Source organism: Larimichthys crocea, chromosome III, assembly GCF_000972845.2.
Source record: "Larimichthys crocea isolate SSNF chromosome III, L_crocea_2.0, whole genome shotgun sequence".
NCBI classification, from domain to species: Eukaryota; Metazoa; Chordata; class Actinopteri; family Sciaenidae; genus Larimichthys; species Larimichthys crocea.
The window spans coordinates 20,161,435-20,176,286 of record NC_040013.1 but is presented as its reverse complement, the minus strand read 5'-3'; the positions used below and the strand labels follow the sequence as shown (position 1 = coordinate 20,176,286).

General features: G+C 38.9%; 1 protein-coding gene across 1 annotated transcript in view; it reads left to right on the top strand.

Moving 5' to 3' along the window:
* Positions 1–9,129, top strand: part of ryr2b (ryanodine receptor 2b (cardiac)) — a 62,418-nt gene extending 53,289 nt beyond the window's left edge. Inside the window, exons 96-104 of the mRNA XM_027278254.1 lie at positions 552–688; positions 1,506–1,566; positions 1,932–2,078; positions 2,270–2,404; positions 3,527–3,683; positions 3,955–4,019; positions 5,284–5,384; positions 6,263–6,314; positions 7,208–9,129. Coding sequence (XP_027134055.1) covers positions 552–688; positions 1,506–1,566; positions 1,932–2,078; positions 2,270–2,404; positions 3,527–3,683; positions 3,955–4,019; positions 5,284–5,384; positions 6,263–6,314; positions 7,208–7,303 — 951 coding nt within the window. The 3' untranslated portion in view covers positions 7,304–9,129. The remainder of the gene's footprint in view (positions 1–551; positions 689–1,505; positions 1,567–1,931; positions 2,079–2,269; positions 2,405–3,526; positions 3,684–3,954; positions 4,020–5,283; positions 5,385–6,262; positions 6,315–7,207) is intronic.
* The last annotated feature ends 5,723 nt before the right edge of the window (positions 9,130–14,852 follow it).

The window sequence follows — 14,852 nt, the reverse complement described above, 5'->3', positions numbered from 1 at the left end:
GGGAGTTGTAGATCTTGCTTGCCATACGTTGAAGTGCTTTTGTTCATAATAACAGAATGGCACCGTGATAAAACTAGACTTTTGTTGCCTCTTATTTTAAGTTAATAAATCAAGTGACAAAGTTTCTGCCACTGCACCACAACAAGGAGAAACTCTGCATCTGTCATAAGATTTAAATTAAGTAAGTACTCACTTGCCAAGTACTATAAGGACACAATTTAGTAGAAGGGCAATGCATAGTGTAGAGCAATACAAATGATGTATATAATGGAATATTATGGTCAATAATAATTACACAGACCAGTTACCAGCAGCCATTTGGTAATAAAGAATATTCATATCAGAAAAATCCTCTTTTTTTTGTTCAGATGCCATCACAAGCAGCAGCACCACCTTGTCAGTAAAACTAAGCTGCCTTCTCACTTTGGCACAGACTGTGCAGAAGAATTCAGCCAGTTACCTCTTGTTATCTCTCCTCATTCCTTATCTACAGTATATGAAGAGACTTGTTGGTGTAGTCACAATGTAAATCTGTCTTCTTGCCCCGTCAGGTGATGGATAAGTATGGTGACGTTTACGGCTGCGAGAAGATCAGTGAACTCCTAGGTCTAGATCAGGCTGCTTTAGACTTCAGCTCTGAGAGAAAAGAAAGGACAAAACTGAAGAGAGAGACGGCCTGGAGTGCTCTGTGAGTAGAAAAAAAAACAAGAAACTCAAAAGCTCATCATTCTGCATTCTTGAAGGGATCTGCAGCTCTTCAGTCATTTATTTGGCCTTTTTTACTGACAAAATTAAGCATTCTAAATATTTTTTTCTCGTCTCTATTTGTCATACACCGACAAATCAAAGAAGCAAAGAACTTCAAACAATCACTTGTTTTTATGTAAGCATAGCATATACATCCTTGTTATAAATAATACATAATTCAAGCCTTTGATGGTTAATATCGTATGCAGTTGAGCAGGTGGCTGTAGAAATAGCGATGTGGGATCCTTCTGTAGGACAGCCGCGTGTATGTTTGCATTGATATGAAAACAAAATGTTTAAATTGGGAAATCAATAGAGCTCTCGCTCTCTAATACGTTTTTTTTGCAGAGGAGAATTCAGAGGAACATTAACACCAAGGCATATTTACTGTGATGTCCGGCTCTTGTCTGGAGCCTGTTGGTAACACCTCGAAATAACATTTCAGACAGGTGGTTCTTAATATCTCAGGCCATTATTTATAGCCAGTTCTCTAATATTGTATACGTGTTTGTAGGGTTGTGTGTTTGTAGGGTTGTGTGTGTGTGTAACCTAACCGTGGTGGCCTGACAAAAGAATGTCCTAGAACATCTTGTTGTACTTGAGGAAGAACAGGACATTCTGAAATGAAGTCATATAACAGACGGGCTCTTTTTGAAGAGACACTAGAGCAACAAAGGCCTGATTTTAGCCGAGGACACTTCTTTTTTTTTCCAGGTTCTTGTCATCATGTATCTGAGCGATAATGCTATTTATTTCAGGTTTCACTCCATTGACATGAAGTACCAGGTCTGGAAAGTAGGAGTTGTATTCACGGACAATGTAAGTTTGGTTGCGTCTAATATTTATTGGATTTTGCTTGATTTGTTTGTGCGTACACTCTTGTTCCTACAAAGACAAGATAAAGGGTGTCACCTCCTGCAATTCATGGGAACAGATAATGTAATATGAGCGAGCAGAGTGTGTAAAACATATCAGATATTTTACGACTTATTCCTAATTTGTTTAATCTCGTGTTCTGCCTTGCTACCATTTTGTCAGATACAATTGCACTCGGTCCAGAAGTGACGGTGGTAATATCCTGTGATTCTGCCTTATCTAAAATCAACATTTGTCTCACTATCTGTCCTGGTAATCTATATTGCCTATTTTTATGCGTTTGTGTCCTTCTGTGTGTGTGCTCACAGTCCTTCTTGTACCTAGCCTGGTACATGGCCATGTCTGTTCTGGGTCACTATAACAACTTCTTCTTTGCTGTCCATCTTTTGGACATCGCAATGGGCTTCAAGACACTTCGTACCATTCTTTCCTCTGTCACACACAACGGGAAACAGGTGTGTGTTGTGTTGTCGTGTGTCAGCCCTCTCCATCCATCTGTCTTAATGTGTATTCGTAGCATCAGATTGCACGCACGTGATGTTTGTTTTCACGGTGTAGGGTTATATGGGGGCTTTTCTAAGATGAAGAAGCGTATTAAAGCCCATCTGCCTCTGTTTTGTAATTACGGTATGTTCATGTCTGTTAGCTGGTCCTGACTGTGGGCCTGTTGGCGGTTGTCGTGTATCTCTACACTGTCGTGGCCTTCAACTTCTTCAGGAAGTTTTACAACAAGAGTGACGACAAGGACACCCAAGACATGAAGTGCAACGACATGCTGACTGTGAGTAAATGTAAATATTGACACACACGGATGTATATAGAGAGGCAGAATGCTATCTACCTATATCTCTCCTCTATATCTCCCTATGTTGATCTTTCTAGTACAAACACAGACACCTCATTTTCAACCTTCCCAGATCGAGCGGAGTAGAGGAGGATTCTGACATCCCCATTGTTGAGTCCCCCCCCACTGCTTTTCCATAAAATGATGGACACATGGATATAAAACCGCTCCTCAGCAGCCTCAGCATAGCTCTTTTGTTTGGCCATTCGCAACGTTAACACCCCACTGTCTGCTTAATTCTAATGTGGACTCCACTGTCACTCACACGAGCAGGCGGGTAGCCAGAGATAGCATTTAAATAAAACCCTGCCACGAGGTAGGCACTGGATATTACATTAAATTTCTCAGTCACCCTCACTGTGTTATTGTTTATGCTTGACTCTTAGCAGCACTCCAGCGACAGTGATTTACAATCCCTTCTCATCATCACACCACAACAGAAATAGTTTTTTTCCCTCCCCAAAGATAAGCAAAAAACATGTCACTCTCTACTTTTTAGTCTTATGAATTTGTATGGGGGGAAAAAAAGTACCTTTTTGGAAGTTTGAATATTTCTTCAAAGTTTTATCAGACATTTTTTATGTTGTTATTGTTCAAGTCTCTTGTGCAAAATATCTTGGTCTCTTAGAAGCACAGTACTGTCCTCGCCAGACACCATAATGCTTAATTCTTCCTGCCTCATACTCTTAGACAAACTCCTTGTGGGGAAATGCTGTCTGAAGTGAAGAATGTTGATTAAAAACCCCTTCGACTGTTCTGTGAAATACTATGTTAATGTTGCCTGTCTTTAAATGCCCTCTCAAAAAATAACCAGCATGAAGACGGGCATGAAACTGCAGCAAATGTTGTTTTTCAGTTTGAATTTTCAACATAGTGTGTTATCCTTGGACCCCTGTTATCCTCCTTTTGGGAAACAATCCTCCAGTCCTTCTTTCATACCTTACTCTTGTTACAGACAGTCAAAAAATCCACGTCTGGCATGAATAGTTTGGAGGCAGAAGTGTCCTCATTCTCAGATGTTATGCATACTACACAATAAATCAACGTATTTCCTTTCAGTGCTACATGTTTCACATGAACGTTGGAGTGCGTGCCGGTGGGGGCATCGGTGACGAGATTGTGGACCCCGCTGGAGATGAGTTTGAGGTTGAGCGCGTTGTCTTCGACATCACATTTTTCTTCTTCGTCGTTGTCATCCTCCTGGCCATCATCCAGGGTGAGTTCTTGCACGCTGAATTTGTTTTACAGCTCAGCTTGAGAACGTACATATCACACAAATACATTTGATTTACCTTGTTTGACTAGAATACATTTGATGAATTTTTCATGTGGAAGCGGAATAAGAACAAAATGTCTGTTTATTCCACCGAGTCCCCAAGTTTCATTGACACATGTTATTCAGAGACAAGAACAGCCATGCACATGCATACCCGGGCAACAACAGGTACACACAATCCTCTGTTGTTGGTGTTTTTCTTTTTTTTTAGGTTTAATAATTGATGCCTTTGGGGAACTGCGTGACCAGCAGGAGCAGGTGAAAGAGGATATGGAGGTGAGATTTGACACTGTCTCTCACATACATACACACACTAACACTCCTCCTGATATTTATCATCCAAACTATATGAGTATATTTTGTGTGTTGTCAAGGTTGTACAATGTACAACGCTGTTTCAGACTTAAACTGTGACTCCAGACTTTTAAAGGGTGGATGCTTCAGTAATTTAGTTGAAGAGAGGAATATGTGTGCACAAGATTGAGTAGATTAGGTGGACTGAGTTGTTGTGGGAGCTTACCACATACCAGTGGCCTTAATTAGAGGATACCATTATCTCTTTCTCCTGAATAATTAGTGGGTAATAATTACAGAAAGTTCAAAAGTGTAACCGGCACACATTTCTGAAACAAATATCATGCACGACACAATTAGTGCTGTCAGCGCATGAATGTTCATTTGGAGCTTTTACAGTATAATAATTGAAGGTTAGATGCTGTAGAAATAAAAATGAACATGCATTTCTCCTTAATTACGATTCCACAAATGACATTGCTCAGAGTCGCTCAACCGGAATCACACGTGACGCTTGTTTCGTCGGAGCCTGTGGAGTAGCTTTACCGACCAGGTGGCCGAGATGAATGCGTCCCTCAGTGGTATGCCTCTGCAACAGGTGTGAACAAGAACAGGCTCTGCAGGCAGGACGAAAAGGGACAATCAGCAACGTGTATTTAATCAGAACGGACAAACAAGTCCAAAGGTGCAGCAGAGGCTTAATCAAAGGCTGCACTGCAACAGGGCAGCACAGAGGATCTGACAAACAGTAGTGAGATACTCTATAAATATAAAGGGTACACATATGACGTTGCTGAACACTGTTACGTTCACTCCCACTGTGCTTTTACATGGAAAAGAACACATCGCATGAAAGAAAGATCTGTGGTACAGTTCAGAACAGAATCACACTGAAAATGTTACAGCTGCTTTTCCCAGATGTTACATTTTTAACAAAACCATCTCTACTGCAGTCAGCAGCCTCCCATAAATTGAATCCCTAAATAGGAATACCCTGTAATACATACTCCATGTCATTTTACTAGCACAATACCTTTAGGTAAAGGTCATTTTGATGACTCTTTTGAATGTCTTTGCGAAATCACACAGCCTAAAATGTGCCATGTTGTTGTGTAAGCAAACTAAATACTGTGTTTGAGTCACCACTAAAACTTTAAGTTTTATTTCTATTTTTTAGTATACTCCAGAGACATCCATGTTGTATGTTTCATGAATCATTGCATGTCTGACATCTCTCCTCCTGCAGACCAAATGTTTCATATGTGGAATAGGAAGCGAATACTTTGATAAAGTCCCTCATGGATTTGAGACTCACACTCTGCAGGAGCACAACTTGGCCAACTATCTGTGAGTTGACATCACTTTGAATGATTTTACAAGTACTAAAACTCACAGTTTGGTATGTAAAAAGACTTTTTATAGATGTAGTGAAGTGTAAATGTTCCGCAAGCTCCACCAGAATCTCTGAAGAAGCAAAACCAAAACTGGTTACTTGGTTCACCATTATTGTATCAGTTTGTCTTGTATAAACCATTACTGGCGAACTTCAATGCACCATGTGTTACTCTGTTTTGTTTTAGGCTTGTTATTGGTATAAACCTCAACATTTGCATTTATAATTTGGTTTCAAGACAGCGATTTTTCAGCAAGATGCTCACAAGCAAAAGGGAAAAGGCGTGCACATGGGATTTGTGCGTATACATCGTTAATACATCTAGCTCCTGGAGACGTTCCACAAACCAAAGACTCGGAGAAAGTCAAATTAGGCTGGCAGAGAGCTTAAAGCTCAGTCCCAGAAAAGAGTGAGACGGCAAGCTCTGGTGGACATCCTGTGCCCCTAAATGGGATAAAGAGGTTTAAGTTAACAAAGTCAAATTGCAAATAGTGTGATGTGTTGCCACGTCAATAATTGCCAATGGCAAGAGCTTATTTGAGCCTATTTAGTATGGATCCTGCGAAGTGTGTTTGCATCTTCTTACAGACTCACAAACACTTGCCTGCTCATGTCTGTATATGTATAACAGTCCTTGCAACATTTTAAGCTCACCTGGTGAAGATTTACTGACTTGAAACCCTGTGATTTATAATTTAAAAACACGAATGATCAGTGTATTCGACCTCATTTTCAAAGTGCAGCCGTTATCTCACCCACTAAAACTTTCTGTTAATCTCTATGTATGTATGGGAGGTTTATGACATGAATCCCTCCTCTGTGTCCTTTACAGATTTTTTCTGATGTACCTTATTAACAAGGATGAAACTGAACACACGGGGCAGGTATAGTAGTTTTCTTCTGTTTTATTGCACAGTAAGAACGAGGTTCTTTAAACAATTGTACTGTCATTGCCAAATCTCACATTCTTTCATACACCCCTGTAAAATGGTTCCTCCTCGTCTCGGTGACCTTTTAATTTTAACATTTGCCATGGCAGTGACAAAGCTGTATGACCTTTTAATTTTAACATTTGCCATGGCAGTGACAAAGCTGTAGTGTAACCTTTTCAACTAAGACAGAATCTGTATTCACACTGTCTTTCAAAAGCCCTATCAGTCCCCACACGCACCTTTTATGATAATATACAGGCCGGGCGAACCCCCTTGATTGCAAATTCTCTTTTTACTCTCAAACCAGTGTTAGTGTTTTGTTGTTTTTTTTAATTGAAGTGAGCTTTCAATCAGCGAAAACATTATCAATTTCAAAATAGCTGCATCTTTTTCTCTCCCTCTGTTGTTGTGCATCAGAATAAATGAGGACATGTTTAATTCTAAATAAAATGATATTATAATATAAAAAATAAGAAGTCCATTCTTATATGGAATAAATTGGATTTATCTCCGTGGCACAGAATGCATTTTAAATGTGATGTGCTGCAGAAGTGATAAAAGGAAGAAAATATAAACATTTTTTTATCAGTCTGAATTATTTTTGGACAAATGGGTACTATTTCCAAATTGAGTTGGACTCAATTCTCCCTAGATATACCGTGTGTGTACTATACAGCAGGTATATTTCCAAGGTGAAGATTAAAGAGGGAGCTGCAAGGTAGAATTTGGAAAAAGTTTCTGAATAACTTGAAATCTAAATTGTATTCTCTGTGTACTAATCTAATGAGCTGACATAGTCTGACATAGTTCCTAAAAGTATATTACCACCCTGTTCTGTTTCCCAGGAATCCTTTGTGTGGAAAATGTACCAAGAGCGTTCCTGGGAATTCTTTCCTGTGGGAGACTGTTTCCGTAAGCAATATGAGGATCAACTGGGATGAAAGGAAATCTGAGCCTCTCTAGATACTTGCGTCCTCACACAGAAGCCATCTTGATTGATGCCCTTGGATTCATTCAATTACCCTTTGCGTGTGCACAGCATTGATTTTTGGAGTGATTTTTTCCCGTTACAGTGTATATATTTATGCACATGAGTGTTTCTTTAAGTTATATTGATTAAATTATTTGGAGACTAACCAATAAGGGCCTGTTATTTATGTTCAAATACAAAGTGAATGTGCTGTTAGTTTTGAGAGTCCTGTGGGCAGGACGTTACTTCTTCCAGTGGTTTCTTTGAGTCTGTAACAAGAAGCATTGTGACGGTTTACTGTTTTATACATCATTATCTCAAACAGTCAAAGCTGGCATTCCATGGCACTTTGCTGGCTGCGTGTGCGTCTCTGTAAAGCTCATGTTTTGTGAATGAAGTGATTTGTCTTTCTAATCACAGCTTCCCATCCCTTTCCCCTGTGTGACATCCAGATAAACACTCTCCCTTTTGGCGTTTGTTCTTTTTACCCTCCTCTTTCCTGCTTCTTGCGTCTCTCTCTTGTCTGTTGTACTCATCTCCTCCTGTCCTTGCTTTCTTATTCTGTTTTTTCCCCCTTCCCTCTGCTCTCCTCTCCTCTCTCATCTTCGACTCTTTTCTCTTCTCATTACCGGTTACTGTATAGACTGCCAGCAGGTGTCTCAGCGCTCAGGTCAGAATATTGCCATGGAAGCAGATCACCGAGCCTAACGCGATTGACCACTGTCAATGCTGGCAAAGAAAGTCTTTGGGGAATCCTCGGGTATGACTCAGTGACTAGAGAGAAGTTTTGTTAAATGTGTGTGGATCTAGAGCTTCACAGCGGGATGACAGGAATTGGAGGGCCACCTACAGATATTGTCCTCATTATGCAAAGGTCAAACACTGGGCTTCCAAAAGTCTGCTGCTGATTATGTGTTCATGTTGCTTTTGAGTTATGACTTGTAAGCATACGCATAGAAGTCACTGGAGAATAAATAAAAATCTTTAGGTAAAAGATGAGCAACTCTTGCTTTTGTCCAAGAAAGAATTATGGTTTCTTGCATTAACAGAAGTCATTTTAAGAAATTTAGCTAAGTGGCTAAAGTGGTAATTACAGTCAGGCTTTACTGCTATGTAATGCTTCTGTCTGAATTAATAGAAATTGGCCCACTTACTGCAGAGATTTTCACCATTAGGCTGAGCAGTGTTGTGATTAAATGGTGAATCTACAATATTTCCATGGTATGATAGATGATTTAGAAAATACATTTCATCAATCGGACTTTATTTATATTGTACTTTTCATATAAACAAAATGTAACACAAAGTGCTTCACACAATAAATAACCACCTCGCTCTTCACAGCACAAACTGAGGAATGAGGCTGTGTACTGAATCGTAAAAACCAAGCCTGTGGGATGAAATGTGATTATCTGTTCAACAGTTTTTACGTCCCTGCACTGGAATCAGTAACTATATTTTGACAGCGTTTTCTGCATATTTGACACATTTTGACGTTTTATCCAAACAAAAAGAAACTATTTTTTGAATTCCAATAACTTAGCTTATATTTCTGTGTTAATTATGCCACACATTGTAGTTCCAAATGATTTTATATGGCTTTGTAGTTACCAAGCTATTGGAACAACAATACCGCACTGAACAAATTAGGTATCTGCTTTCTATCTTTATATACCTGAGGTTTAAATGCCAGTAAACTTTCATATTATTTTGACCACATTGTCTATTTTGTCTTGGTTGAGTATTGTTCCTATGAAAGGAAAGATATGACCAGTAAAAATATGAATGGATAGTTTCATTCAGTACCAAAAAGGTTGTTTGTTTTTTTTGCAACACTCATACTTAATATTACTACTTAGACAGCACCGTGAAAAATATTGCCTTGTTGAGGATTCATGCAGATCAAAGCTGCTGGCTTCAGAGCTACGAGAGACTGAAACCTTAGTTGATCATTTGTCATGTCAGCTTAATCCAGAGGTGGAAGAATGGAGGGGGTGAAAAAACCTCTCATCAAAAGCCCATTTCGATTGGAATTTTATCCCATTCTAGTGTGTATGAAAATCAATCATACCGTCATAACATCAAACCCGCAGACATCCAACCCGTCTCTGCAGTTCTCTCACACCACAGGTCTGCAGGAGACACTGGGTACAATATGCAGAAGTAGCCTTCCGCCATTTGACAGTATTTATTCAAAGTAGGGCATCGAACTCCCTCAGAACAACCCAAATCAAATACACTAACTGTGGATAACTTCCACATCCGCTTGATCATAAGATAATGTGGATAAGATGGATGTTCCCATTGTGCCCGCCAAGCTTTCCCACTCTTCATCTTCATGATCCTGCGGTTGGTAACATTGAGGCCAGAAGGTCTGGATGTAGTTAAACTATGAGCAGGATAACTGATCAACAGGAACGACTGGTTGCACTACGTGGCACAGATCAGATCTGACGATGTCGTAAGAAGAAAATATTGAACATGCTCATGAAACTTGCATTGCAGCTTATGGCTGCTGATATGTGAGCAAGACAATGCAACTGCCTCCCTTCAGTTACAACCTTTCGACCAACTCCCAGCCTGACAGGGGACTGCTCACTGTTCCAACAGCCATTATTTACCAACCCCAATAGTTGGAACAATGTCTGTTTGTCCTACACCTTGTTATACCAAAAAAACGATTGTTCCAAAGACCCGTTTTTAAAAAAATACACTCTCCTTGGAGTTTTATACCACAATAACTTGGATGGGCAGGAAAGGAGAAAGTCAGGTGACCTTCATCTGGTGACCTTTTTCGAAATGGTAGCAATACTAAACGTTAAAGTTGTGGAATGGTCTCACGTAACTGGTGGTAATCTCTCTAAATATTATTATAAAGAGAGTGGTCTGGATTCTGATTGAATTCAATGCCATCTAATTGAATTTAAATACCAAAGTGTGTGTGTTTTTTAGATCAACAGGACCTTCAGCACAATGGGCCTTCGATCCAATGGGATGTTTGCGTGTCTGACGTAATGTGTAGGCATATTGTTTGTTTTCCAAGGTCAATCCAGAAAGCCACCTGTCACTGGCAGAAATAAGATTAACTCATCTGACGTGGTGACTGTGGCAAAATGTATGCAGTGACTAATGGACCCAGCCGTATTTCTCAGTGTTCAATGGGAAATCATTGAGAAATAGATTCATCATGGCCTTCAGTTTTTGCATTATTTAAAGACATTGTGGGTAATGTACAGCATGCGTAGCCAACAATTATGCACAGGCAGATGGCTTTAGGTCGGCATACAGAATCTGGGTCGAGGGCATTGTAATTTATATGGATTATGGAAAAGCGGGGCATAGTTGCTGGATCATTTGGGATTTTGCCTCAGATACTCACAGTTGTTTTGGAGATAATGCCTCTGCCCCCCAAACATATCATGGCAATGTAATCTGAGCTGTAGATCAATAAAATATGACAAGAGGAAAGAAAGTGGTGGGAGAGTGCAGCTGTGAATGTACTCATACCTGAGGCCAGGTTTCCTGAATTAAATATGACTTCTGTTTGTTACTGGCTCTGGGTTGAGTGTGGGAGCTCTTGTCTCCTTCAAACTGTAACTTCTTTGCACGTAGGATTCTTTGTTACGATTCTGTAATTGTCATTTGTTGATTTTATTTTAGTACTTGACAGTGTTGGGCAGTTCTTTCCTGCATCCTTTTTGCAGTGTCATAAAAATTGCATTGATCTTTTTTGATTTAGAGTGCTGGGTTTAAAAATGTTAACTGAATTTCAGTATAAAAGGACATACAGCACTTTGGTAATTTGACCAAATGATGGATTATATCCTGTTTCTTGAGTACTCTGTGTGATTCCATTTTTCATCTATGCTGTCATCCACAGGTATTCTTTCCAAAGTCATTTTCTTTGTTCAGTCTCTTTTTTATTTTTTTATTTTTCACTGACCTGTCAGGAAATCACTTGAAGCTCGCCAGCTGATACTGTATGGGCTTCTTAAACAGAGACACTGGTTGGGTCTTAGTCGTGCATTTGATAATAAGGCATATTCTTTAATTCAAAGCCAGAAAGCTGTTTGAAAGGACTCATGAAATAATGGAAGAAAAATTACTTTAGTTTCTTTAATAACTTTAATCTCTTCGATACGCCCACGATCTTCTGAGAAAAAGTTTTATTCCTCCATTTTTTTTCCCCCCTTCACGCCAATAAACAATCTACACTGACTTTACAGTTATTGTTCCTGGTGTCTGTCACTCAGAAATACTTCCCCTTCAGTTGATTAAACCCATCCAGACATTTCAAGTCTCCAGGACGGCTTCTAAATTGAAAAACACAGCACCATGAAGCATGTTGATCCACTACAGTTACAATGATTAAATAATGGACAATCAATACAAGACTTATAAATTATAACCAGACAAAATATTTTTTTCTTTTTCTGAGACATAAAATCTGACCACTATTCTGTAAGTGTATGCAAACCATCAGATGTTTCACTTAAATTGGAGTCTGAACCCAATAATCTTTGTAAATCTCTGTCTTGGTAGTCATGTAAACTGGATTATCATGGAGGCTTTGCAGATGTGCATCTTAGAAATAAAAACCTAATAATAAACCCAAAATGGTTCATTCACTTTTGGCAGCAGTGGCTTTATTATCACGCGTACTAATTGAGTGCAACCTTATTAATCCCTTAAATAATACCAACTAAAAGCTTTTTTTGCGAGGACTGTGGCCGTGAAATCCTGGTGTGATTGTGGCAGATTAGGCACCTGCAACAGTCTTCTTGTATGTATTGAAAATTATTTTTCTTTAATGCCCAGCATGCAACTCTCTTAATCCTTTTCCAGGATTTGCAGGATTATTCAACTACTAATATAAATGAGTTCTAAAATTGACCTTTAGAAGGCTTTACAAAAATGGACCCTTTTGCCATTTCCATCCTAGATATGCTGTCGTGCAATCTAAAAGTGTAGGTTGAAAATGGTGTGAAATGTTCAGACCTTGCAAGGTCAGAAAACAATAAACAATGAAGCAGAGGATATGACAGAAAATAATTTTCACAGATGACCGTGCATTTGACTTGAATACTTTTACATTACGGACAAAATTTAGCCCCGATTTATTTATTTATTTTTTCCTCAACAGACAGAAAGACATACTGATGTACTTCTGTGTTTGCATGTAAGAAAAGGTTGCCATAATTGGCAGTGTTGTCAAATAACTGTTTGCTTAAAACTAAACGTTGTTTGTACAGCATTTTCAGTGAAACACAATGATACACCAGACAGAATCTATAATCTGCAGAGAAATCGTCTGGGTTTTTTTTGTTGACCCAACAAATTGATTTATTGTCTTGCTTTATCCCATTAGTTCTATTTAAGTTTAAGGCAGCTGGCTCTTATCCTAGAAGCACAGGTCACATCCATCAAAGCTACAGAAAGAATGAAAATGTATACCACTGGACATTTAAGAGACTCCAATACATCTACCTTGCAAGTGTTTTGAATGTGAGATGAAACCAGAGCACCTGGGGGAAACTCAGGAAAACACACACTCAGAAAAGGTTTCATTGATACACTGAATTACATATTGAAGCAGGCTATCTTTCTTTTCTCTGGGATCACAAATGCTGTTTCTCAGACAATATGTAGTTTATCACATGAAGCGCTCTAGACCAGATTCTGACTTTGACATGTATTGTCTCATAACAGTCAAAGACAGAATCCCTACCTTCTCATTACAACTCTAATTTTCGTACAGAGTAACTGTCTTCCAGTAAACAAGCATTACCGCCGGTGACGAGAGGAGAGCCTTCCTTCCAAATTACCATTTAGATTGGACAACTCCATGCCAAGAGAAAGCCAATTACTCAATCAGGGTTTCATAAGGAAAAGGGATCGAGTACGGCTGGATGGTGAGTAGATATCTCACCAGATGAGGTGTGTTTGCATCACTCCTCGTTGAATCCTGTATCACGCCAACATCTTTTCATTTCGATGGCTGTTAACTTTAAAAATCTGCACACAGAGTAGATTTGGTCTCTGTGAGGCTGTTCGAGCATCTGAGCCGCTGAAAATTTGAAAGGAGCCAGGTGCTGCCTTTTTAATAATTGAAACTGGCAAATTGGCTCACTCAAAGGTAAGATCCAGCAGTTGAGGGGAAATGACCCATTTTCCAGCCTAGTGGAATTATGTGCATTTTGAAAAATCTACTTTGAGGAGCACTTGTTTATTGGCAGGAATTGTTAGTTGCACAGAAATGGAGAGATCTAACCTGAAGCCAAGACAGATGAATGTCAATATTTTTTCTTAATCATCATTGTATTCAATCTTTAAAGACATTAATCCGGGGTGTCAAGCCTGGCTTGGTTTAAAAGAAAGAGTCGTCAAAACAGTTTTTGTATCCACAGCTGTCTGGACATCTGCCTGCTCAGCTGTTATCCCGAGCTCGTGTGTGTGAGAGTGTACACGTGTCGATGAAGGAATACAGTAATGTGAACTGAGTGTGATTTTTTTTACTTTTGCCAGTTTAACTGCTCAGAAATCTTTTAGCTCCAACAAAGTATAGGAAATCTTAACATATATTTTCTGTATTGTTCCGACAAATAAATAATACTGGACAGAATTCGAGAATGCTGCTTATCCACCAATTAATAATCCACAGAGTGAAAAGTTTTCCACATCAGGCATGTTACAGAAAAGTTTATTTTTTAAGACCTTTTGTTTAACCAATGTGGATATAATATATTGACTATTGGGTACCTCGTGTTTCATGTTGGCATGCTGCTAGTGAGACTCATTACTGAGCAACCTTAAGGAAAGCTGAAAAAACAAACTTAAGTCATTTTTAATATCATTTCAGCCAAGGAAAACACAAGATCACATCCAGGGTTTGTGTGCGTATGTTTTATATTTGTTCTCTTTGATCAGCGGCACTGTATGCCCATTTGTTCTTCTCTGCTGGTTTTAATTCATTTTTTAAGAACAAAATCATCCATGCCTAACGTCAAACCAAAGCTAATCTCATACTGCCGTGTTGGATTTTGATTTATACAAAGGTAACATAAAAGTATTGAACGCAACAAAGTATTTTGGGATGCTCAGTCACAAACCAACATGCATGGGGTGCTGTTTGGGCTGTTTTCTTACTCTAACCATATATTGGCAAATACCAATGTGACAGACCATGTTCAGCAGTTCTGCAAAAATCAAACTTCTCACACGATGTGAGGGCAAACCACAGAAGCCAAATGAAAGAATACATACGCAACATCTTAAAATCTTAAATTGTTTGAAATATAGAGTTTCAGTGATAGCGGTATTGTAATTTTGTAATTGTAAAGTAGCTTGTTTTACCAAAGGCATTCAGCTTGAGAAGATTCAGTCACTGACTTCTAAGTATTTCATTAACTGACAATCAAAATTGTTGCAGATTAGCTTTCTGTTCATGAAATTGACCTCTACAGTGCACATGAATAAAGATTAAAAGAACCGCTGAAAATATGAATTACCGTGTTTAAATC